The sequence below is a fragment of the Acomys minous genome (genome assembly GCF_964271855.1).
Source record: "Acomys minous genome assembly, chromosome: 1".
Classification (NCBI taxonomy): Eukaryota; Metazoa; Chordata; class Mammalia; order Rodentia; family Muridae; genus Acomys; species Acomys minous.
In genome coordinates, this window is record NC_140483.1 from 29,032,694 (window position 1) to 29,059,560 (window position 26,867).

The 26,867-nt window shown below is 45.0% G+C and overlaps 1 protein-coding gene across 2 annotated transcripts in view; it reads right to left on the reverse strand.

Moving 5' to 3' along the window:
- The window catches only part of SELP (selectin P), a 36,264-nt gene that overhangs the window by 4,218 nt on the left and 5,179 nt on the right, over positions 1 to 26,867 (reverse strand). The window contains exons 2-12 of one of the 2 annotated variants that reach the window (XM_084785970.1): positions 22,924 to 23,014; positions 20,568 to 20,954; positions 18,995 to 19,102; positions 16,433 to 16,618; positions 14,848 to 15,033; positions 11,755 to 11,940; positions 7,858 to 8,043; positions 3,971 to 4,156; positions 2,605 to 2,814; positions 1,471 to 1,653; positions 515 to 631 (exon numbers count right to left, since the gene is read on the reverse strand). In XM_084785970.1, coding sequence (XP_084642096.1) covers positions 515 to 631; positions 1,471 to 1,653; positions 2,605 to 2,814; positions 3,971 to 4,156; positions 7,858 to 8,043; positions 11,755 to 11,940; positions 14,848 to 15,033; positions 16,433 to 16,618; positions 18,995 to 19,102; positions 20,568 to 20,954; positions 22,924 to 23,014 — 2,026 coding nt within the window. Of the gene's footprint in view, positions 1 to 514; positions 635 to 1,470; positions 1,654 to 2,604; positions 2,815 to 3,970; positions 4,157 to 7,857; positions 8,044 to 11,754; positions 11,941 to 14,847; positions 15,034 to 16,432; positions 16,619 to 18,994; positions 19,103 to 20,567; positions 20,955 to 22,923; positions 23,015 to 26,867 lie in introns of both variants that reach the window. The other variant, XM_084785969.1, reaches the window with a different exon arrangement.

Genomic DNA, 26,867 nt, shown 5'->3' on the forward strand with positions numbered 1-26,867 from the left:
TCTCCCACAGCACTGTAGCTTCCTCAGCCTTGGGTACTGTCACTATTGGCCCCGCTGACTGAAAAGGCTTATTTGCAAATGTTTATTGTATGGAGTGCTGGAGGAAAAGAAGCACAGTATGTTTACACTTCATTTTGGTTGGTCCAGAGACCCTAAGGTGCTCCATCAGAATTTTAAGGGAAGGCTTTGGAAAATTTTATATAATGGATGGTGCCACAGCTCAGTGGTAGAGCACTGGCTTAGTATGCAAAAGGCAAGCGTGCGCGCGCGCGCGCGCACACACACACACACACACACACACACACACACACACACACTCACACAAAGGGGGAAAAAAAGAAAAATGTAGAATTTCTCTATTTTCCTAAGTTCCTACAGGTGATTCTGATAGACAGGCTCAAGATCACAAATATCAGTATTATTTTCGTTAACAAGCTGTTTCTAAACAGAAACTACTGACTTTATCACTTCGCTCCAAAATCATGAACAAGAAAGAAGGATCCCTCATATTTACCTTTTTTTCTGAGACGCTTTCTTAGCAGAACTAGAAGTGTCCCGCCTGTCGCCAGACCGGCTGTAGAAGCCACTGCACCACCCAAGTAAGTCAGAGCTTGCTGGATTGTCAATGGCTCTGCTAACAAATAAACACACACGCAGGATGTAAGAATAGTGTGCACAGATCGGCCATCCTTCCTGGGGCACCCCAAGAACTGAGATAGGGCTGCAAGCAGAGTCCTCAAAGGCCCTGCCAGTGCCAATAACATGGTAGGGAAGATCTCCAAGTCAGAAGCCCATGGCACCAGACCAGGAACCCAGGCCTGATTGCATCCCAAGGCATTATTATCTTGATTAAAAAATCATGATTTCTAAAGTGGACATGGTAAAGATCCCCTGAAAGGAATTCATTAGCAGATACAAACAGCTGTGCATGATATTTGGGTAAATGAAATATATGATCAGATAATTTATCTTTATCAATCAAAGATTTGGATATGTAACAAAAAAATCATAACTGCTAAGGGAAAGTGAGGGGGAAGTCGGGAGCTGAGATAAAGCTTGCCAACAATGGAATATAAGTAAAGGATGAGAGGTGATGTCAGAGGTAGGTGGAAAATAAAGGTCTGAGGTAACAAATTAGGACTCTGTGTGAAGCTCCCTGAGTAGTTTATTTTGAAGTGCCACGGTCTGTTAAGCAAGGCTTATAAGAAGTGGAGGAATTGGTTTTACAAATCTAAACAATGAAAAGAAATGGCAGGGACTGGACGCACACAGTCTCCAGCTTCACCCTGGGGGCTCTGAATAAAACCAAAGGGATCCTTTGTGGCTCATCGTGAAATATTCATCAAGTGTAGGGGAAGGGAGTAGTGGAGGGAGCAGAAGCCACTGTGAAAGGTGTGCAGGAAAGAAACGGGGGATCCTGTTCTCCCTCTCCACTTCAAGGTGATATTCTAAACTGTATGAGGAATGCACCTTGGCAGGTTGGCATGGTGGCTGACCAGTGGCCGTTCTCTTGGCATGTTGCCCTTGCAGAGCCATTCAGCAACTGTCCCTCTGGACACTGGAAGGTGCAGGTTGATCCGTAGCTAAACTTTCCCCAGGGATTGGAACAGTTCATCACTCCTGTGTCCACGTGCAGTTCTGAGCACTTGACGGCTGTAAGGGGGACAGGGAAGGGATGTATGAGAAGCAGACATTGGGGAAGGAAGGCAAGTAGGACTGTGGAATTGTCACTAGATAAAATAGATGTGAAATGTCATAAAGGAGGTCAGCCCCACCCAAGAGTCATAGCAGCTCTTCAAATAACACCTCATCAAAAATATTTACTGAAATAATACTAGCCAAGGTACCAGGATGACACATAGCATCCTATAACACACATCTGCGAATGCACTGACCTGGTCTCCAAAAAGTCTCTTTACAAAATTTGCTCTTCAAAAAATGCTCTTGAATATGAATCTGTGTGTTATTATTAATACATTGTGATTGACTGGCCATGCCAGCATAGGATTAACAAAATACTTAGTTTGTCTCCCTCACGGCTGGACAGAAGAAGTTGGAAGGAGAGACCACAATCCTCTTTAAACTATATTTCAGGCAACTGCAGATGAACCTTGGGAAATCAGATTTAATTCAAATAAGTGCCATAGAGCAGTGGCGGCATTTGTAAAGCTCAGTGCTGTGCTTTGTGGGAGATATCAAGACAAAGAAGACTTGGCGGGGGGTGGGTCCCACGCTTTGTGAACAGTGTTGTAGCTCCTTAAGAAATGTCACTCCGGGCTGACATCTTAGATTCCAATCGTTACAAACGCACTGCAGGTTTTTCCTGTCACCTAATAGTAACTTGCAATTTATACTTCACAACTCATTGGGCTGGCTTTACGGTCGCACGCTTTTAGCTTTGACACATGTAGGCGTAAGGACCAGGGCGCTTGGAAGTGGTTTAGGGAAGGGCAAAGCTGGAGCAGGTGCAGCACATTTCTTGGGCTTGGGCTTGCTGTGGAAGTCACGGAGGAGTGAATGCTTGCTTGCCCTGGTTGTTAGGGCCTGGGGTAATTTACACAGGCAGGAAGATAGCGTCAGAATCCCCTGCTCCTGTGTACTCACCTCTGCATGTGGGCATTGCTGCTGTCCATTGTCCCGAAGGCCCGCATCGTAGTGAGTTGGTGCCTCTAAGTGTAAATCCAGTTTTGCACCCAAAGTAACAAGCCGTGTTCGGACCAAAGCTCCCCAGGTGGTGTTTGCAGGACATTGTTCCTTGTTCAGGAGTCGTGAGTGCAGGACATTTTACCTCTGGGATAGGAAGTGATGTTACCCCTGTCACGAGAAAAAAAAAATTTTTTTTTCCAATTTAAAGTATTCAGTATGTTTGCAGGCAAAAGGATCACACCGGAATTAAAGTTGTCATGAAGGAACTGTCTCCCACTTTTCCCTTAACAAGATATCTCTGTCAATTTATACAAAGGAGCTCTGAAAAAAAATCTATTAATCTCAGTTATGGAAAATGCAATGAGGAAAATTATCGAAGGGCTGGGGAGATGGCTCGGTGGCTGAGAATGCTTGTTTTGAAAGCAAGAGGACCTCAGTTCAACCATAGGGTCCACACAAAAGGCAAGGATGACTGAGTGTGTACCTCAAACCTCAGTGTTGGCAGGCGGAGACAGGTCGATCCTGGGAACTTGCTAGCCAGTCAGCCCAGCCGAGAAGGTGAACTTCTGGCTCAGTGAGAGACCTTGTCTCAGAAACTAAGGTGGGTGTAATTAACAGAGGGGAGACACCTGCTGGCCTCCTCTGGCTTCTGCACACATGCACATGGGCACTCACACCGGCTCATGCGTGTGCACACACACACCACACACAGGTAAATAAAGGATTTAGAAGAAATGGCATTAAACAGTGCCCACGAAAAACCATTGTCCGGGACATAAGAAGAGGCAGAGTCGATATTACTGATAGTGTTTAAAAGGGGGCAGCAGGAAATCTAGCAAGTCAAGAGAAGGCCACAGTAAGCACAAGCAACTGCCTGTGCTCCCAGCTGTGTTGGAAGATACGTTATCCCGTGGCCCACGGTCAGCATGAAAGATGAAACGGAAACGATGTCACTGGCTTGATCAAAAGATTGCCATGTGATAAGATGAAAATGCTTGAAGTCTCTGTGTCTTGATCCCTTGGTTCAAGCAGCTGGGCCCATAACTGCCACCCAGCATTCTGAGCACTGTAGCTCTGCTCACTAAAGACCTTTGAAATAAATAGGCTTAAAAGGCATGAACAAAATTTTCTTCATAAGAATCAGTGCGTCTTTTATTCGTGAACAGAAAAGTTCTGTTGCATCTTAGAAAGATTTCTGTTTTGTCTTATTTTATAAAGGTTTAAAACCTATGACTGCATTGAGTGCGCTCCACTAATAGTGTAATACGTACTTGTCACATAATCTGTGTGTCATCATTGTGGGAAAAGTGCAACTTATCATTACCTTTGCAGGTCGGTGGGGAGGCTGACCATCCTCCAGAAACGGTGCATTCCACATTTCTTGAACCCTCTAGCTCAAAGTCCTCGTTACAGGAGAAGTGGCAGGTGGAGCCAACACTGAAATCTCCGTGAGCGTGATAGCAATCCAGGCTGCCTTGTTCTGGGGCGAAGATTTCTGGACACTTGATTGCTAGAGTATCGAACGAGAACATCCCAATACCCATGCTTATTCAGACATTCCGTATTTCACAAAGTTTATTCACTCAGTAGTTGAATAACAGTTAATTGACTTCCTACTGTATCTCAGGCCTGTTGCTAATCAGTGCTAATCCCGCGATGTTTAAACCACTTTTACCTCAGGAAGGAAGGGAGGATGGGCTTGCAGAAAGGAGTATAGGGAGAGGTCATGAAGAAACGGAAGTCAAGCACTCAGTCTCGCGAAGGCAGTTGGCAGGGCTGGAAGACTGCCCAATGGGAAACGAGCTTGCTCTTGAAGCACAGGGTCTGAGTTTGGATCTCAGCACCAGTGTGACAGCTGGGCAGGTGCTCCTAAACCAGCGGCACCTGGGGACAGGAAGCCGGTCCCAGCGCTCAGCTGCCAGCCCATCTAGCAGAAATGGTGAACGCTGGCTTTAGTGAGAGACCTTGGTTCAGGAAGGTGGGAAGTGATTGAGGAAGACACCTGAAGTTGGCTTCTAGCCTACACACACACACACACACACACACACACACACACACATGGGAGGGGGCTCCGTTTCCTCATCTCCGCCCTCCGTTTGAGTGGCCTTGTAGCCTCATTCAGTTCTTACTATCTCCTCAACCAGACACAATCCCGAGCTTTCCTTTCTGCCCTCCTTCCTGTGTGTGTTGGACTACTTTTAAGACATCCTCCCATCTCCTCAGATCCTACACATCTGAAACTATACCAACTCCTTCCATCTAAAACATTTCCTCAATTTGGACTCCCAAGCCTATTAAAAAAAAAAAAAACTATCATAGTTCCATGCCAGCAAAAACCTCAAATCTCCCAGCCAAGGCAAATGCCTAGCTGACCCTGTGCGGTTCTGCCTCCGCCTCTTGGCTCACAGTGCCTTGTTCCTTTCCATTTCTCATGACTGAATCCCACGCATTCTCCAGGATGTGAATGCAGCGCGGCCTCTCTGGTGCTGTTGGCAGTCACCACAGGTGGAACAGCTTTCTGTGAGCTTGTTGTCGGAACTTGTTGTCGGAACTCATACACTGCATCTCTAACAACTGTATATAAAGCTTCTACCACCCCCCCCACCATTCATTTTGTCTGACATGATTCCCACTGTAGGGATCTCTGGGTGTGGGGGCGACACCCCACTAGTGCAGGCCAGAGAGCAGGACAAAGGGACCCTTCTAACTGACTCACCGCAATTCCCCCTGAAATTGCTCCAGCGAATGATTGAAGATACAAATATATCTTACACTTACATCTTTTTTTATGATTAAATTATCTGATATATGACTGTCATTTATCAGTAATTATTCATAGCAGAGTGGCTCTTGTTTCTTCAAACCCAATGCCATTCTGAAGGCAGCCGTTTTGATTCTTGAGGCTCTTTAACTTTTATGTACTACCTCATGCAAGAGTACGTTGGCATATTGGCACAGGTGTTTGTAGTAATAGGCTGTGTGTAGGTGTTTCACAGATCCTTGCATCCGTCCATTGAAATAGTCAAAGAAATGAAGGAAAACAGAGAAGTGAACCATCCTAGGATTCAGAGGGCACATGCCCACTGTGTTTTAGTACCTGGATTTAGATAGACAGACAAAGCAGAAGGGCGGAGCTGCAGGGGCATGTAAAACCAGGTCTCTGTGTCCTAAGAAGATTCAGCCAGGCATCAGGGGCTGAACCTGGTGGCCAGAGGAACAGTGAGTGAGGAACCTTGTTAGTGATGAGGAGAGTCTGTGTCAGGGAGGTGGCCTACAGGTGTGTGTGTGGGGGGGGGGGGGACACAGCAACTGGATATAAGCAATCCAGTTCGTAGACAGCATCGTGAAAATTAGGTTCATCTAAGTCATTGCTAGACTCATGGAGACAATTTAACAGCCTGAAGGATAAAGGCAGGAGGAGACAGGAAACATAGGCAGATCACAAGTCCCAAGGGGCTCAGGGAAGTAGTGTTCTTACCACAATGGAAATACTTGTAGAAACACCCACCCAATAGAAAGCTTGCTGCACACTGAAAAGAGAAGCTGGGGCTCCACCTAGTGATGACCCCAAGCCCCTGTGGTCCCTTCTAGGGCTCTGAAAAAAATACTGCATGAGAACTGGTGATTTAGAAGCCCTGACACTAGGTGGCAGTGTGGCACAGTGATTAAAAAAAAAAAAACAAAAAACCAACCACACCACCCTGTAGTCAGTCACTCTGCCCTTCTTACAATGTGCCTATTGACAGTCCCATCCAACCCCACTCTGGTTTTTAGAGACAGAGTTTCTCTGTGTAGCCTTGGCTCTCTTGGACTCGCTTTGTAGACCAGGCTGGCCTTGAACTCACAGCGATCTGCCTACCTCTGCCCCCCTCAACCCCCCAGAGAGCTGGAATCACAGGCATATGCCACTGTGCCTGGCTCAGCCTCATTCTCTTAATACTCCATTGTCTGTACAAGGGGGATAACAATAGCTTCTTTAGAGGTGGCGTGTGTAGACTGATAAGAAAATGTATGTGAAGTGCTGGCCTCATTATTATTAACTCTGACTACGCTCGACAATAAATAAGAACAATGGCCCCTTTTGAAACCAAACAGGAACTATAAATTAACTAACACAGTGCACTTCTTTTGTAGAACATATTATATCCTTGTAGTATATGTAATGCATTGTGCCTGCTGGGTACTACCAGGAAGCTAAAGACAGGTGTGGTCTGCCCTGTTTTTGAGAGTCCCACCAGTTCCCGTGGTCAGTGGGGCCACACTTGAGTGAGTGTTACCAGGAACTGATCGGCCTCAGTTCAACAGGTGCTTGGTACACAGTCATTTGGGTTCCATCTACTACTGCAGCTGATACAAAGGTGAAGGAGGGGCTGAGGAGACGGTTCAGTGGGTAAAGTACCTGCCAGGCAAGCCTAGGAACCTAGCTCAGACCTCGAGGCCTTGTGTAAAAGTGTGGTCGCACACATCTGTAATCTAGCACTGAGGGTGTCTAGGCAGGTAGATTCCTGGAGGTTGCTGGCTAGTTAGAATCGCTAACTGGTAAGTGCTGGGTTCAGTGAGAGGCCATATGTCTAAAAGTTAAGGTCAAAAGCAATAATGGAAATCTCCCAGCATCATTTTTTTGTATGCATGTGTGCGCATATGCACACACACACACACACACAATGGAGGAGGCACAACTTCTGCTCTCAATGAGTTTAAAGTCTATAAAGAAATAGAAGAAAACATGAAAGTCGGGGTAGGTTAAATCACACCCATCTGCAAAGGAACTACTAGGCTAAGACTTAGTGAGGTTGGTGAAGGTGGATGTGAGAATAAATGGGTAGAAAATGGAGAATACAGCAGAAAAAAAAAAAGAGAGAATAAGTCCTTATAAGAAAATAAATGCATCTGCGAGTAGCTGGGTATCATTGTGAACGGTGAGGACCTTGGGCTCTCACCTCAGAGTCCATGTTTCTTTTTCATCTGAAGCACGGAGAGATGCCACTGACTTCCCTTGTTATTCTAGAATGCGCTATGATGATGTGAAAGCATTGTTATGGCTGGAATGTTGTACTCAAAATTTTAAAAGCTTATTTAGGGAGAAAGAGATTTTTTTTATCTAGAGTCTCCTGCCGGTTGTTTAGCTTGGGAATGCCTTCATCTCTGATGATTCTTCCTTCTATGATGGCATCTGAGAAGTCGCAAGAAAGGATAGACCCATGTGCCTACCTTCGCACAAGGGTGGGGTGCCTGTCCAGTGTCCAGATGAAGAACAATCCAATCTTTCTGGTCCAGATAGATAAAATCCTTCATCACAGGTGAACTGGCATGTGGATTTGTACGTGAAATCTCCATGAGGCTGGATACAGGTCATAATTCCATTCTGGGGGCTGAGCAAAGGAGTGCAGGTGACAGCTACAGCGGGAAGGACGAAGTGGGAGAGGAGACCATGAACATGTTAGAACTTGACATTTGAAACCCATCTCTCTCTCTCTCTCTCTCTCTCTCTCTCTCTCTCTCTCTCCTTTTCTCTCCCCACCCTCTCTGTGTGACTGTTGTCTGTCTGTCTGCCTCTGCTTGCTAGTTTAGCATTTAGCTAAAGGTGATCTGTTGTTGTTTGCGTTTATGCCTTTTTCTCTTTAAGAAGCCAGGGAGCTGGGTGACAGCTGCAGCCTACAGTTGACTGTTATTCTGAGCCTCACCCACACAGGGTTTCAGAGGTGATTATAAAAGGGACTCGGTGCCCTTTGGAGGGCTAGTTTTCAAATGTTATAGTGGATATAAACATGTTTTTGTTTTGATCCCAAGGGTGAGATGGGGAACAGACTTGTGAGAGATCAGGTGATGTTTATCCTCTAGTAGAGGAGCCACCTCGTGCAGGGGCTTGTTTGTTGTCAGCTGAAACACATCTTAGCACGGATTATGAGAGGAGAGTTTGGATGCCCTTAGACCCCAGGGAAAGTTGTTTCCTTGATTATATATATGGGTGAGAAATAAACCAATGATGTTTCCAGCAAACAATGCCAAGAGATAAAAACTGAAGTAAATTTCTTTCTTTCCTTCCCCAGCAGGTGGTAGAGAGAATCTGGGTCTATGTCCTAGCTTGTGCTATGCACAGTGACCCCTTTCCAGCCTTAGCTGTTTTATTTTCAATATATATGAAAAACTGTAACTCTTGCCTTATAGTACTTTTAAGTATATAGCAAGTCACTTACGTCACACTCAGTGATTAAATGTAAAAGAGAATAAGGTAGGCACATATTTCATCAGTTGTCTGTAACTGCCAATTTCTATCTCGTCCCAGAAGTTTCCACTTACAGGACCAGGCATAAATGATCCTCCAAGTTCAATTTCCAGTAAGAGTTAAATCAGCCTGCACAGTTATTTGGCACCATATATATGCACAAGTGTGAAGTGCTAGGAGACGGCTTGGATTGCATATCATGCTTTGGGTGTGTGGGGAAGTCACTTAACCTCTCTGAATCTCCCTATCTTAAAATGACTTCGTCAGATCAAGAGTGAATGGAATCTCAGTGCCAGTGTTGGTAGCTGTCCAGACGGTCCTCTCCGGATTCACAGAGCGAGGGGGCCCAGCAGAATCATGCTGATGCTCGGAAGGGAAGACTAGGTGTAACCACAGTCTCTGGGCTTCTTTGCTGCTCTCCTGGTTGTTTAGTGTGCGGCTTTAAGCCAGAGAAAGTGGTACAGCTCTCCTTGGTCAGCTAACTCAACACCATGAAGTTTTAAGGTGTACCTTTCTCGTCCCTTCATTCCCTACCCTCTGTCTTCCTGTGTTCTGTCTCTGTCTCTGTCTCTCTGTCTCTGTCTGTCTGTCTGTCTGTCTGTCTATCTGTCTGTCTGTCTGTCTGTCTGTCTGTCTGTCTCTCTCTCTCTCTCTCTCTCTCTCTCTCTCTCTCTCTCTGTGTGTGTGTGTGTGTGTGTGTGTGTGTGTGTGTGTAAGAGACAGACTAACTGACTGACAGAGACAGAGAGAGACGGAGACACAGAGAGACAGAGACAGGGATGGGGAGGGATGTGTGGGCTGTAAGCTGGAAATGCAAAGGGGAAAGGGGTGTGGGTCCTTGGTTTGGTGAAGTCATCCTGGAGTCATTTCCAGCTCTCTTGTGACTTTGCAATGAGGAGTGCAGAGAGCTGTGGGGACAGTGACAAGGGAAATGATCTGATAACACTCTCCCTCGGAAGTGGCACAATAGCTTGTGGATTTCAGGCCTCGTGGTACCTTCCTGCCTCAACCACAAGTGGGTATTTCACTTGATGTGCACCCAGCAAGAAGAGGAGAAAGTTCCCTCAGAGTAAACAAAGGGCTAAGAGCAGAAGGGAACTGGAAGGTCACAGGAAGCTGGGGTGAGTGGCAATCTCCTGGCTGTGAACACCCACAGGCAGGACTATGGGGCAATGAGCAGTGTGGCTTTCCTGGAAGGGTCTGGTCACTCTGATAATCCTGCTTTGGAATTCTGAGCTCTTCTTAAAGCTGAATGGAGGTCAGTGTAGTGAGGATGAGAGCTGAACGGACAAGCTCATAGCCTCACTCTGGCCTCTGCAGACCCAGTTCTTCATTTTCAACCCCAATTCCAGCAGCTTGCATAGGTTCTGACGCCTGGCATGAAGGATACCCTATTATGTTGTTAATCGGTTAATTTAGTTACACATACATGTATTGTTGGCTTTACAGTGGTGTGTGAACATGTGTGTGTGCACTTGTGTGTATGTACACTTGTGTGTGTGAGCGCATGCTGAGTACATTTGTGTGTTTGTGTGTGTACACTTGTGAATATGTATGTATACTTGTGTATGTGTATACACTTCTGTATATATGTATACACTTGTGTATGTACACTTGTGTGAAACAAGCGGTTTTCTCTTCATGAAAACCATGACCTCCTTGCCTTTACTCAAATATTGAAAGCCTATACAAAGTTAAATAATACAGAAATATTTCATATTGCACATATTAAGTATGTTGTTAAAACTGAATATACACAATAAAAGTACAAAGCAAAAATGCATGAGGACATATCAGAAGCACTTTTGTGTTTGAATGCTATTTGGGAGGGTTGATATTTAAGAGGATATTTTAATTTCTCTGTTTTCTTATCTATTTATAGGTTTTATAAGTGAAAATCTTGTTTTATTAAAAGTGGCTTTCAAACCAAACTTGGGCTGTTCTAAAAAACAAAAAACATTTTATGAGTGAAGAGTGGGGACTGACTTTTACATGAACTCTGGTGCCCCATATTTGACCATGTCCCCTTGATCGGGAGGCCCGGTGGCACTCTGGGGAAGGATAGCAGGCTACTGAGAAGAGACTTTATACCGTATGATCATATACAGAGGGAGGAGGTCCCCCTCAGTCACAGTCATAAAGGAGGGGAATAGGGTGAAAGTGGGAGGAATGGGAAGATAAAAGTGATGGGATAACAATTGAGATGTAATATGAATGAATAAATTAATAAATAAAATTTTAAAAAAAGTCAGCACTTTGACATCAGCCTAGGTTCTCTGTCATAAACCTTGATAAAGTATTGGGTACACTGAAAGGAAAAGAAGTGAGAAAATAAATATGAAAATCACACATTTGTTGTTAAGTCAGGCGACTAGACCTGCTCCACTTCACACAGGATGTTACGGTGCTCACAGCTCATGACGGCCTTCTCACATTAAGTCTAATGCAGACGTAAAGGGTCTTAATGAGGCTGCACCTTGCTGTCCTCTGAGAGTGCACGCACCGCCAGTTCACTGCACGTATTCTCCCCAGTCCTCTCCTCTCTATCCTAAGCTTCTCCATCACCATACAGATGGTGGAGAATGCTTACAACTATAGATTATGTAATTCTCCCTTTGTCATTCCTCCAGGACATGTCATGGTCCCCAAGAAGAAAGTATTGGATCTGCTGTGGAACACACTACCAAGGCTAATTTTTCTTTTCCATCTTCTTTCTGGATACTATGCTTAGTCAGCGAGTACCACCGTGATAGGATCCTGCCCAGTCTTGATTTAGACTCTGATGAGGACAGTGGAGCCTACGCAGTCAGCACCTCAGGCACAGCCTTTAAGAATACTGCCTCAAACCCACTCCCGAGAAAATGAGGAGAATCTATCCTTACCTTGGCATTCCGGAGGATCCCAGCTCCAGTGTCCAGTAGACAGGCATTTTATTGCACTTGGTCCCACCAAGAGTGAGCCTTCATCACAAGAAAAGTTGCAGACTGACTGGTAGCTCAAGGCACCAAAGGGGTCCGTACAGTTCATGTGGGTTTTACTTGGAACTGAAAACTCCGGACACTGCAATGCTAAGGGGTGAGGAAGGCAGGGAGTAAGGAAACAGTCACACATCAGTGTTGTCGACTTCGACCCATCAGCCCTACTCGTGTCTACCTCAGTGTCATTTATTTTGCCATAAAATGTTCGCCACCACTCTCCAGGACTCTTTTCAAGGTCTCAAGCTGAATTCTCCTCCCACTAACAATTCCTCTTTCCATCTCCCTTATCATCCTCCTTTCTGTCTCCATGGTTTTACTGTTTTAAACAGCGTATGCAGATAAGATCATAGATCACTTGATTTTTGGGCAACTCGGTTCACTGACCACGGTCTTTAAGAATTTGTGAGTTGGGCTTGTTTAACTTAGAAGACAAAAAGGTTGCCATTAATTGTCGATGATACTTGGTGGATTTTATAAGGAAAACTGTTTGAACCAGTGATGGCTGAGCCGGTGTAGAGCAGTTTGGTAATATGTACCAATAAATCTTGAGCTTTCATACCCTTGCGCTCAAGAATCTCTGAACAGCATAAAATCAAGATGCACAAGGAAACTCTGAGATTTTTGTCAAGACATTGCTTGTAAGGGTGAAACGAGCATAGGTGGGGCTGAAGGTAAATGGTGGATTCATGAAAGGAATATTCATGATTCTTAAAATCCATGTTTTATTTGCAGAAAATTTTATAGGTGTATCTCTGTATAACATCCAATAGAAAAGCAGAATAAAATTATGATTATGATCAAATTGTGATTTTTTTTTGTAAAACAATATTACTTAGCACACAAAGCGATGTGCTTCATTATGACATTTTATGTATACATACATACATGCACATACACACATCCATATATAACGGTGCCTTACTCGTTTTCATCCCCACTGCCTTATCTAGTCTTCTCTCACTATACTATAATCATTAAATATATAAGATTGTCCCATCTGGAGAGAACACACCTATTTCATATTTTTCACCTTTTAAATATGAATGATAGCTTTCACTGCCTCTTGTCATTAGACTATCTGAGATCAAAGGAAGTGCTCAGTAAATCCTGGCTGCTAGCCACAGCAGCAGCCACAGAGGCGCAGGCAGACACCGGAGCTCGCCTCAAGGCTGTGCTGCAGTTGTAGACCTTGACTACTGACCTAGAAACACCAGCAAGGACTATAAAAGGAGTTACTAAGGCTTCGGTTCCAGATGCTTAAGAAAACATCCAACCATCTGCTCTGGATCATTTGATATTTACTTGCCGGCAGACAATTGCTTGAGCAATCCCTTGTGAGCCCTTTAAAGACTGCACAGGGCTTAGCATGTCTGTGTCTCCTAGACAACACACACATTCAATCATCTGCACTGTTTTACCACCGTGAGGCATAAACCTTTATTCCTCCGCTGCTTGCTTTTCCTTTCAGCGTTTTCGTTATGCTAAATACATGCAGCATTTATTTTTTTGTTTGTTTTTCTTTATTAATTTATTCTTGTTACATCTCAATGGTTATCCCATCCCTTGTATCCTCCCCTTCTTCCCTCCCTCCCATTTTTCCCTTATTCCCCTCCCCTATGACTGTTCCTGAGGGGGATTACCTCCCCCTGTATATGCTCATAGGGTATCAAGTCTCTTCTTGGTAACCTGCTATCCTTCCTCTGAGTGCCACCAGGTCTCCCCCTCCAGGAGACATGGTCAAAGGTGAGGCACCAGAGTATGTGAGAAAGTCATATCCCACTCTCCACTCTACTGTGGAGAGTGTTCTGTCCATTGGCTAGATCTGGGTAGGGGTTTAAGGTTTACCGCCTGTATTGTCCTTGGCAGGTGCCTTAGTTTGAGCGGGACCCCTGGGCCTCTTCATAGCCTTGAGCTGAACTCCACTAACTCTTTCCCTCTCCCCTGTCACACTTTCTGTCTCCATGATTTTGTTGCTTTAAATAGCATATAGAGGGAGAATCATAGATTACTCGAGTTTAGGGTGATCATTGTCTTTAAGATCTATTCATGTTGCTGCATATGTTGGAAGTCCTTTTCCAAAGCTGAATAGTATCCTAGGATATCTGGATACCAGAATTTGTGTATCTATCCATCCTTTGCTGTTCACTTGATGCTCATTTTACTATTTGAGCAGTGCCACCATGACCCTGAAGATACACATATCTCTTCAAGTACTTGCAAATCTCTGGAGAACCAATAGCTTTGTTCAAAATCAGGGCATTCATAGACCCAGGGATTCACACAGCTGTTGACGAGTACCAGTAAATGGTGACATAAGATGCTATCACGTACTTCCAGAACTTGGTTTTGTACAGGTACCCTTTGCAAAATAAAGCAATCCCAGTGACCTCCTTGTGACTTGGTTTTTATTTTAGAGCAGAACACTGAAAACATGAAATACTGCAAAAGAGTCATTTTGTCAAATAAGATCACAGACTTAGGATTTACAAAGTAACTGTTTCATGGAGGTTTTCTTTATGTTTATAAAGTTGACAGCACTGTTAGTGACTTAAAAACATCAGCTCACAACTATTGGTGATATAAGTGGGTCAAATTCGTATTAGCTTCTCATTTTAACAGAAGTCACAGAACTCAGAGAGCCTAAAAGCTTGCTGACAAAAAATGAGAGACTTAGACTAAGTTCCTTGTCCATTCCTTTTCTACCATTTCATGCTGTTCCTCATGCTGTTCCTCATGCTGTTCCTCAATGCTGATCTTCTCAACCTACTCCAAACATGCGAACAAAAGCAAGTCTCACAGTGATTGCACTGTCGGGAACACTGTACTTAAAACTTGCTCTGCCCACTGTTTGATCCTTGGCACAAAACACCAAGAGCCCAGCACGTCTCAGGCACTCTGTGAATGTCTGACAGACAAGTGAATGGTAGTGTCCTTCACTGCCCATAGTGCCTCAGAGGTGCCGAGGAATGGCTGAGAAATGATTTGGTGTCACAGTACCTTCACAGACTGGGGCTGGGGCTGTCCACTGTCCCAAGTCAGCACACTGAACGACATCATTTCCTGTCAGCGTGAAGCCCTCCTCACAATGGAAAATGCAGCTGCTGTTGTACTCCAGGACTCCTGAGGACGGGGAGCAGTCCACACTCCCGTGGATGGGGCTCTCCAGAGGTTCACAGGCAATGGCTGAAGGGGAAAGTGGCAGATGCTAAGCCTTTTTCAGAAGAATGTACTGGAAGATGCTGCTGCTTTCCTGCCTGAATCGACTATGCATTCAAAACCTCAAAGCTTTCTTTTTTTTCTTTTTTTCTTTTTCTTCTCTTTTCTTTCTTTCTTTCTTTTTGTTTGTTTGCTTGCTTTTGTTTTTTGAGATAGGGTTTCTCTATGTAGCCTTGACAATCCTGGACTTCCTTTGTAGACCAGGCTGGCCTCAAACTCACAATGATCTGCCTGCCTCTGCCTCCCAAGTGCTGGGATTAAAGGCATGTGCCACCACTGCCTGGCTTTTAACCTCCATGCTTTCTATGTCCAAAGGAAAGTACCATTCCCATGTCCCTCTTTGTCCGATTCACTCTTCAGATCTCAGTTGTGACTTCTTTTTTTCCTTCAAAAGGCTTCCTTGTCCACGTTAACTGCGAAGCGGGGACTCCCTGTGTGAACTCTCCCAGAGCCTGCACTGCGCTGTTTATGCGTTACTGTGTTTATGCATCAGATGTTCACACTTATGCACTGAACCATTGTCCCAGCCCCTCGCAAACATCTCAGAGCTCACAGTATTTGAGCCTGGCTTGCAATCCTGATCTGGGAATTTACTATTCCAGTCATCAGTCTCCTCCTCTCTCTGCCCTATAAGATGGAGGGATGGAGCAGCTGCGCATAGTCCAGTCTCTGCGTGTTAGGGATGGAGCAACTGCGCATAGTCCAGTCTCTGCGTGTTACGTAATCACTCGGAGTTGCACCACAGCTGTTCTTTAATGCAGGTTCCTTTATCCCTTTGCAGATCCTACAGCCAAAGATTTTTGCCCCAGATCTCATTATCCCTATAGCTACCACTTTAACTCCTTTCCAAGTACAGGACAGTGCCCTGCAGAGGCACAGCCAGTGGGACACGAAGGGGATGCGTTTGAAACAGGCAGAACCTGAAAGAAGCAAGTGCCCAGGTCTGTCTTCTGTATTTTATACTTCCCACTGCTTCTCTTTCCCGTGTCTTTTCTTTATTTCATGTTTTAGATGTGGTGTCACTATGTAGCCCAAGCTGGCTTCCACCTCCCTGTGCAATGCAGGTTGACGTTTACTTTGCAGAAACCCTACTGTCTTAGGCTGTCAAGCGCTGAGATTACATCCACGTGACACCACGTCCTGCTTTTCCTTGCTATTTCATTGCGTGCATTTCGTATGCTTAATTCTCACAAGGCACCTGGTGGTTCTTAGCCCTGTTTCACAGATGAGAAACCTCGTCACACGCGGCGGCTGAACAAATACAATCCCAGAGAAGGCTGCCTTGACATTAAGAGTCCTGGGTCATTCCACTATGACACGACTCCTTCTAGGCTATCTCAAAAGCTGGTAAAAAAACTAATCTTACCTTCACAGGTTGGCAATGGATTAGCCCACCGGCCAGAGCTAGTGCAGCGGAGCGTGTCTGAGCCCCTCACTTGATATCCAGGATGGCACTCAAATGTACAGCTGGAGCCATAGGCAAAGGCAGCATGCGGGTGCACACAGTCCATGGTTGCATGGATAGGAGCTTCCAGGCTCTGACACTGCACAGCTGAACGGAAAAACCCAACAATAATGAAAGGTCAGACGGATGGAAGTCACACATGCAGGGGACAGTGTGGCTTTGCCTATGGAAACTGGGTGGAGCTGGGAAGATGTCCAGACATGGGGTCCCAGTGCTCAGCGTACCCCGTCCTTGACATTCTTTATGCTTTGGGTAATTAAAAGCCTGTTCCAGAAGGTCATCTAGTGTTTATGCGTTGATGCATATGCCCTCTGCTATAAAACACATGAGTGATGTATTATAAGCCGGCCCGAAAGGTGCACACATTGATGTAGTTGACCTCTTGTATGAGATGTACGAATGACACCATCCTGAGACTGTTTATAGCATATTATATGGGGGGGGGAGAGGAGATTTTTCTATTTTGAAATAGCAAGATCAGCTCTCGACTCTTCCACACACTGAGACTGTTTTCCCATTCCAGATTGCTAGCTCTGAAGTGGGTGGGAGGAAAATTAAAATTTAACGATTCAGAATGGCTTTTCTGCAAGGTGGGGCCCGAGCTGTGCCCACCCCTAGTGGGGCCCAGGCTGTGCCCACCACTGGTGGAGCCTGAGCTGTGCCCACCCCTGGTGCTCCCCTGCTCCATCTCTGGCCAAATTCAGTGAGTCCCTCCTCACAACAAAGCTCCAGCTAGGTTGGTGCTGGAACGCTCCTGCAGGACAGACGCTAGCCAGGCTTCACTCCTTGAGGACTGTTCAGGGCGAGGCCAGGAGTAAGCACCGAGCCATGACGTTTGGTGTGCATTCTGGGACACGTTTTATCCAGCCCTCCGGAAGTGTTAGGCTTCTGTGGAATTTATCCTTTCCCAAAGTGTCAGGCAAGGTCATCCTTAGCTGGTTAAGCAGAGCTCAACAGCTACTCAGAGATGCACGTATCCATGGTTTTGCTTTAGAAGACTCAGATGCTCAATTCTGAGCCTCATCACTGCTCACAGCTTGCTTTACAAGTAACTCAAGGAAAGAATTTCCTTTGCAATGTTTTTGCCCAGGGATGGAAAAAAACAACTATCACCTCTGTACAGGCAGGAGACGCATCATGAAAAAGAAAATCTAGGTTAGCCTGATTGACAAATAATTGTGGTAGCTAGAATTTCCATCTAGTGTAGACCCTTATTATTTCTCTAGTTTTTATTTTTTATTTTTTAATTTTCATTTACTTTAGATGACTTTATGTGTGTGGGTGCTTTGCCTGCATGTATGCCACTATACCACATGTTTGCCTCATGCCTGCAGAGGCCAAAAGAAGGTGATGGATTCCCTGAAACTGGAATTACAGATGGCTATAAACCACCATGCACACAGATGCTGAGGACTGAACCTGGGCCCTCTGGAAGAGCAGCCAGTGCTCTTAACCCCTGAGATGTGTTTTCAGCCCCTATTTCTCAAGTTTTTAAAGCTGTGGAAAGCTCACTATCCCCATATGTAATCTCCCAAATTCTAATGACTTAGTATGGAGGATGGAAAATGTAAGGTCTATGTACGTTTACACTGTGGAGGGCTTTCGGCCCAGATTCCGGAAGGCAAACACTCCACCTGGCTGGGGCCATTCAGCTTGTACCCCTCATCACAGTGAAAGGTACACCATGAGTTGAAAGAGATGTCCCTTGGGGGGTGGCTGCATTTCATGAGTGCATGTTGTGGGATGGCAAACAGTCCACATCCTTTGACTGTAGGGGATAAATGTTGATTTTTTTTTTCCCTTATTGTAGACTTAAATTTTTTGCTATATCTACAGCAAGTTGCAAATCTCTTTACATTCTGTTTTTACACTCCTAACCCTGGCCTTCCCTCTTAATCTGGTTCCTTTTATTGCCATCATCTTAGAAAATCATGTATATTTTTTGACAGCTCAATTTACTCACCAGTTTGGTTTTTTTTTTTTTGAATAGGTAAAATTAACTTTAAGGCTTTCATTTTGTTAAAAAAAATTCAGTGCTTATTTTTATTTTGTGTGCATTGGTGTTTTGCCTGCATATATGTCTTTATGAAGAAGTCAGATCTGCTGGAACTGGAGTTATAAGCAGGTGTGAGCTGCCATGTGGATGTCGGGGATTGAACCTGGGTCCTCTGGAAGAGCAGCCAGTGCTCCTAACCACTGAGCCATCTCTCCAGCCCTAAGGCTTTCATTTCATCTTCCTATCTTTGTGTTTCTCTTTTACTCCTTGAAATATCATTGGTGAATGGTCTCTTCAGGAACAAAGTGGGTTTTATCCCAGGTGGTTTGAGACAACCATATGGAACAGGCAGACAGACAGCACTGGGGACCTGCCGCTTGTCTTATTTGCAAGAGAGACTCTATCACAACTTTCTTTCTGGAACCATCTCTCACATAAGACCAATGTTACTTTAGCCCCAGCCTCACCGTTTGCGCAGTCTGGCCCATAGAAGCCCGGATAGCAGGAGCAGGTGTAGTTATCAATAGTCTCAATGCACTCCCCTTGCTGGCTGCAGGACGTGTTATGGCAGGAGGCTGCGTGGATACAAGAAAGGTCAGAACCACAGGCACTCACAGGACCCTCTCAGGAGCCATGCAGAGGGTCAGCCTAAGTCCTGTGGAGGGACAACAGAAAACTGAGGGCTATAGAAGGGCCTGGCTGCCAAAGCGCCATGAGGGCGCAGTGTGACTAAATACTAAATAGACAAACAGCACACACGGAATTACATAAGGTGACCCCGAATGCAATTAGTGTTCAGTACTAGTGGGTATTCGTTACAGTAGTGTCTCTTAGGAACGGTGATGGATTCCTCTCAACCTGTACCTTCTTATGCTAATGTGTCATGGTGTAGAAAAAGTTCTAGACGTGAAGGGTAGGAGGCTGACTTCCAGTACTCTAAGGCTCCTGTTGGATGACACAGTTCGTATTTCCAAACAAGGGCAGAGCTGTGTGTAGACCGAGCCACAAGTTCAGCCACAAACAGATGTGTGGACAGAGCAACTCTCTCATGTGGAGCATAATGGGTTTCATGTTTCTAACCAAAAATATCCCACACCCTGACCCCAACTTTTACTCCAAGACAGTTAGATTCGGTGGGGGTGCTCACACACTGTTTTCAGGCAACTTAACAGCATTTATTTCCTTGGGTCTCCAGGAAGGAGATTAACAGAGACTCAAAAAATAAATCTTCTCATGATCATGTGTGCCGAGACCTGAAAAATCTTACAGATAGTTATTTCAGCAGCTAACTTAATATCTCATTGCAATCTTCCTGTCTATGTGTCATCACTCACCCAAAGGAAGCCTCTTTACATCCTAGAGTCCAAAATGTCAGTCAATGTCAGAACTGTCTAGAATTATGGGTTGTTAGGAATGGATCATATCGGTGTTTTTGGAAAATTGTACCTAGTTGACAGGTACAGAAATAGCAACCACTATGTCAGTAATTTTCAATGTATTTTCTATCTTGTAAAATTTTTTTGAAAGCCTCATGGCCTTTAATCCCAGCACTAGGGAGGCAGAGGCAGGTGGATCTCTGTGAGTTCCAAACCAGCCTGGTCTACAAAGTGAGTCCAGGATAGCCAAGGCTACATAGAGAAACCTTGTCTCAAAACAACAAGAAAGAAAGAAAGAAAGAAAGAAAGAAAGAAAGAAAGAAAGAAAGAAAGAAAGGAAGGAAGAGAGGAAGGGAGGAAGAGGGAGGGAGGGAGAGAGAGAGAGAGAGAGAGAGAGAGAGAGAGAGAGAGAGAATTGCTGAGTATTGTGTCCTCAGTAATAATGAGGATGGGGTAGGCAATACTAACGTCCCTTCTAGTTTCAAATAGATGGTTTTCTCTAATCTTGATCTTATATTCTCCAAGGTGCTAAGGGATGCTGATGAGTTCCGCCCTTTCTCGTACCTGACCTTGTGACCCATGTTACTAAGTCAGTGGTTACACTCCTCAACAAGAAAAGGCGTGTTTTTAAGAGATGCTATCGGCTGAGCAGCGGCGGCCTCACCTGTGTAGCACAGGGCCCGCTTTCGTTTAGAGCAGGGCTCGTCGTTCCACTTGCCAGGGGCCACCTTCCGCTTAATGTAGATCTCCACGCAGTCCTGGTTGTTGCCCTTGTTGTTGGGCTCGTTGTCGGCCCAGTTCTCAGCCTCCTCCGTGAGAGTCTTGTTGGTGCCCACCCACGTCCACTTATTATTGATCTTTCGGATGCCGATCCAGTAGTAAGAGCTGAAGTACGGGATGATGTTATTGAGGTAATCGATTTCTTCCCAATTCTGGATGGCCACTAAGTCTGTGAAGTGCCTCCTGCAGAAGGCCCGTGACAATTTCCACGAGTACGCCGTTCTGCTGTAGTTGTAGGTCCACGCTGCCACTTCCTTCTGATTCACAAACTCTGTGGGGTGGGGAGTGGGGGATGGGTGGAAATAAGCGCCGGGTTAGTATCACTCACTGGCCTCAATCTGTTTCCAAGCTTATTTCTGCAAGTAAGATGAACAGCTCACCAGAAGATGAGTGCCAAGAGCAAGCCTATTTTCCGACTGATGTTATTTTAGGGGAAAGGAGTGTCTTCTAATTTTTTCACTTAAAAGTGCATATAAAGCCAGAACAGGAAGACATCGTCTTCTAAAAAGACTAGGGCTGTTAAAAATTTTGGATCCCAAGATACCAGAGGCAGAGGAGAGCTTAGAGTCCATCCAGTCTACTCCCGTTGCACAAATGAGTTGTTTGTGCAAAAGCTCACATCACAGGGCACATACATGTGTGCTGGAGGTGCTGCCATGGACCATAGAGACTGAGGGCTCCTGCTGGCTCAGTCTCGGTGCCCACCGTGTTTACTTTCTCCCTTGTAGAACACCTACTTCTTTGTTTATTTTGTTTTGTTGAGTCAGGATCTTACAGAATAGCACAGGCTGGTCAGGAGCTCCGCCTCCGTCTCCCAAGTACTAGAGTGACAAACATGTGCCACCATGCCTGGCTACTTCCGACTGTGCTGGTGACCCTCCGCCTTCACCCCTGGTTAAGTTCCCCCTCTTCTGGCTTCAGGTAAACTTTGTCTTTCTTCCTTCAGCCCCCCCACTTCTCTTCTTGCCCCATGTTGTAATACCAGTTTCCATGAGGGGGACCCACACCCACCGCTGTGCGCCCAGCTCTTGGTCTTTACCATGAGTCACAGTGTTTGACCCTTCGCAGTCATTCAGTAGATGCCTGCTTTGACAGGGCTAGGGTGAGAAGCATCTTCCGACCTGGCAGCCGCACACTTGACTTCTCTTAGCTGTTTCTCTCTGATAGATGACCTCCTCCAAATCTGTTTATTCGCGCATTAAAATAGACCTTTCCTTGTAAGTGCGTGTGATAGCAAATGGGTTCAATGAAGTATGTTCCCTTTGATGCAGAGGCTGTTACGGGAGCCCGAGGGAGCTCACGAGCTACAAGAGGCCGTGTCCCCCAGAAGAGGTGGACACTGGCAGCAAGCAGGCCTGGGAACAACTCCTTTCCTGTCCACACAGCTCTGTTTCTGTTTGACCCTCTCCTCCACTGCCCCGCCAGGGTCTGCCATACTAGCACCTCGAGGCTTTACTCTGGAGGCAGGCAGGCATGGCGGTACACACCCATAACCTGAAAACTCGGGAGGCCGGAGCAGAAGGATCATAAGTTTGAGGCCAGCCTGGTCTGCATAGTAAGATCTTGTCTTAAAAAGAAGAAGAAGAAGAAGAAGAAGAAGAAGAAGAAGAAGAAGAAGAAGAAGAAGAAGAGATTACTTTTGGCACAGCCAGTATTGCACTGTTTTCATCAGCCAAAGAAATTGATAAATGTGCTAATACCACATATAAAATCATTTACTTCAACTTTGAAAAAATTTTACTTTTATTTTTGTTTGTGTGTGCGTGTGCCTGTGAGGGCTTATGTGCACTGCTTGTGTACAGTTATTGGCTGAGGCAGGAGTGTCAAGTACTGGAGTACTGGAGTTTCAGGAGGTTTTAAGCCACTTGATATAGGTGCTGGAAACTACAGTTGGGTCCTCTGGAAAAAGCAGCGGTTTTGAACCGCTTGAACGGTTGAGTCATCTTTCCAGCCTCCAAAATTACATGTAAAGAAACTCAGATATTCTTGTGAGTCTCTGAGAATGTGGTGGGCCGGTGCCTTATAATGCCTTATAATGATGTTCATCATGGATATATCGGCTCGCTGTTTCTGAAGCTTTGTACATCAGTGTGATGGTGTGAGGTGTGCTTTTCCTGTGGGATGTGAATGGTTTCCCATGTCTCACATCATGCTATAGTCCCACACTGCTCCCTCTTGGCCCTAGGATCTCTCCTAAGTACTCAGGGCCATGGGGAAGAGTTAGTTAACCTAGCATTTACCAGAGATGAAAGCGCTGAGCCAGATGAACTGAGCAGCTCCCAGGACCACACTCCCGAGTCTTGGCTTCCAGGAAGTGTTTAGGCAGCCGGCCTGAAATGAACAAGAAAACTTTCTTTTAGTGTCTACAAACAACCAGTGCCGCCATACAAATTTGGGTGAGAATCGTTGGGATGACTCCTATTGCCGGCAGGAGGGTGCTGCAAACCTTCTACTGCCCTCCGATTTATCATCGCTCTCCTGAGTCCTATCTTAAAGAGGCTGTGAAGACGGTACCAACCTATTGGCTCTTAAAGATGCTTTTACACAGGCAAGTTCTAGAAAGGCTCCTCTTGTCCAAGTTCTTACTGCACGCAGACCTGTAGCATCTAAATGACATCTTACAAACGACAGCTGCAGACTTTGGACACAGGCACTGTCTACTTGACATTTTTACCTTCAAAATCCTCTAAGACTACAAACTGATACTGCGTTGCCTTTGAGGCTGCAGAGTGTGAGGCATGACCAAGCTGAGCAAGGGTACCAGTAACCGCACCCCTACCCGCAGCTGCTCTAACATTATCACCAATAGAAAAACAATGGCCTTGTGTTTAAATGTAGCCTTTCTACTCCTTCAGCGAGATAACTACCTAAAGCCATTACTGTGTACAAATTCTGAATTGCCAGAACCCACATCTCTCCAGCCCCAAATCTGTAGTGTATGTGTTACAGCCTAATTGTGCGCTAAAAATAATCATGCTGATGAAATTTAAAAAATTAACCTGTGGAGATTTATGGTCCCAGATAATTAAAAATATTTTACTTTTATTTACTACATTTTCATTTGTATAAATAAGCAAGAAAGGCCTTATGTTTACAAATATATGAGGTTAGCTAGGCAGTGCTTGTGCATACCTTCAGTCACAGGGTTCAGGAAACAAAGGCAGATGGATTTCTGTGAGTTTAAGGCCAGCCTTGTCTACAAAGTGAGATTCAAGATAGCCAGGGCTATGCAGAGAAACCTTGTATTGAAAACCCAAATACATATGTATATGTGTATGTACATACATACATACATACATACATACATACATACATACATACAAACACACATGTATATCTATGAGGTTAAAATTCTGTAGAGAAAGTAGAATGGGACTCAGTATCTCAGGAGAAAAAGTGAATGGTAGAAATGGTCTTATTATTAAACACTGCTTATGGTTTATGTTATCAGCTCACTCTAGTATTTAAAGAGCTATGCTTATAATATTCTGGAAATATAATTATAATTTTACATTTCAGGAAGAAAATCTTTATCTCTCCACTTAAGAAGGAGGGCAAGTTGCACAGTTTTCTGAAAAATTGAGGAGGTGTGGAGTAAAGCTATTACTGATGAGCCTGACGCAAGGACCCAGTGTTTGGCTTTGATCCTGAGCTGCGTTTCCACCCTGAGGAAAATGACAGTTTTTAATCCATTGCTATTCTACCTGTGCCCTTGAGAAGCAACTAGTCCCACTGATGTTATTCCTAAGCATTTTGGATCTCTGGAGTATGCCTAAGGAGTGTATGAGAGTAAGTTGGTGAGGCTTCTATTTTGTTTTTAATCATGATGCCCAAATTTAGTCACTGGTTTCTATATTAACTTACCGAAACTTCTAAATAATCTTTGGTTTCAACACAATCCCCAGTAGCCTTATCTCCTATTCTGAGTTGTCTGTTTATTTGTATAAGCTTTTAAATAGGATTTTGTTTAAATTAAAATTTCCCTAACCAATTCTCTATTGCATGGGTGTGTGTCTGTGTGTGTGTGTGTGTGTGTGTGTGAGAGAGAGAGAGAGAGAGAGAGAGAGAGAGAGAGAGAGAGAGAGAGAGAGAGAGAAATATACTGGTTTGAAGCGATGCAAGGTTTTAGAAAATCGGTAGGTGCTCTAATCAAGTCACAATATCTAAAGAAGAAGAACGCAAACCCTTGTGCACCATTTCAACATGATACAATTGTTCTTCACAACCATCGGGAATACCAAGACTTGTCCTCCTGGGCTAGTACAGTCCCATGGGAGATGCAAGGATCACTGCCCAATCAACTCGGTGTTTCTCAGGCATTTCAGCAGATGTTCTAGTCAATAACTCCATAGTTAGCACTTCCCATCACTGAGCCGAAGTGATTCTCCCATGTTGGCTAGCCAAGTAAACACCATCAGGTCAGCATATCGATCTTAGTCTCACAGGGATCATGAACTTGGGAGACAGTGAAGGAAATGCTTATTTGGAATGGTTAGACTCCAAAAGGCTTGTGGATCCATTTGTTCTTTTGTAGTAATTCTCATGTCATCCAGACTAACTTTAAATTTGTCATGTAGCCAGTTCCTTGGCCTCTTGTCTCTATCTCCCAAGGGCTGGGATTAAGCCACCATGATCAGGCGGATGGATTTCTTTATTCTGCCCTCACTTAATGGACCCCAATGTTAAGCTCAAGTATCAACACAAGGCCTCACTTTGACTTAATGGTAGCTGGCGGGGGTTTATATGTGGGTGCGAAGGGTAGTATTTGAAAGTCCTACTTGTAATCATTTTCCTTCAAAATGTCATTTGTGGGGTGGCCTTCTGTAACTGACCCTGCTCCACAGCACAGCTTTGTATTGGATCTGGGATGCTGAAGAATTAAGGGACCTGAATACTTGACTAACCAAGTTAAGTATTGAAACAAGAGGAAGTGTCTCTCTAGGTGAAGTAGCCATGTGCCCTGCTAATCTTTAATGCTGTCTGGCAGCCTGTTGCAAACTGGAAGCAGCTGGAAAAGAGTCTGAGACTGGGTCATTAAAATAACATCCTGTGACTACGTAAGCCCGTGTAAGCACCCTGGTTGTTTGTAATGCTACTTAAAGTGACTGTGGAGAAAAGGAGGGAGCAGAGAGGAGGTGGGAAAAGAACCTTTGTCTTTTAGCCTCCCATTTGCAGGAAGATGTGTGCAGGAGCACCACTGCTTGTAGGTGGCATACAGAGCTGGCCAGAGAGGTAGGACCACACCTCTGCAGTTCAGAAGCAGAGGTGATGTCCCTTCTTGACCTTTGTCTGCCTGCCTAGATCCTCTTGGCTTCCTCTGCTTCCTCCTTAGCTAAACATTCTTAACTCCCCTGCCTCCTCTTTGTTTTCTAGCCCACGACTTCCACCTTCTTATCAAACTGCTCTTTTGAACTTCATCATGAAGTTGCAAGTCACCCAACTAAAGGACAGTTTTCTTTCTTGAGCTCAGTGCAGCAGTTTTTTTTTTGCTGTAGACCAATTCATTTTGCTTAATGTGCTGTTTCTGTAACATCTTGAGCAATTTTTCCTACTGTTCCTTTCAATCTCCCTCAACTCTGTCCTTGGTGCGTTCCTGCTTTTATGGTTCTCTTCTCTTCTCTTGCTAGACCTTATGATCATCTACTTGCAAAGGTCTCCCATCAGCATCTCTATTTCTGGCCTCACTCTGGAGCATGAGGCCCCCAGCATGGATACTGAACAGACACAGGAGCGTGCAGCTTCTCAGCTCCCAAAGAAACTGGCAACATAGAAAACAAATGGCTAACCGTGGTGTCTGTTAGCATACCAAAGTGCCACCAGCGTCTCTCAGCTCCTCTCAGGGTGCCTTCTTCCCCAGCTTCTGATTCCTATAAAAACCTGTCACTTCAGCCATGTGTTCTTCGTCCTCCCTCCCTCTCTCTTCTCTTCTCTTCTCTTCCTCTCTTGCTCCCTACACCCACCTCTCCTCTCATGGCCTGGTTCACTCTGGCTCCTTCCAGATGCCCCTGGCTTACTCTCTCTCATATCTACAATATAAACTTACTCTTCAACCATCCCTTGGCGCCATCTTGTCCTCATTTTTTGTCACAGGTAATGTGACATGCTGGTGGCAATGCTCAAGAGCAAGAACTGTACACAAGTGAGCAAATAGTTAATGATTGACAAGAATCCTACCAGCAGATGG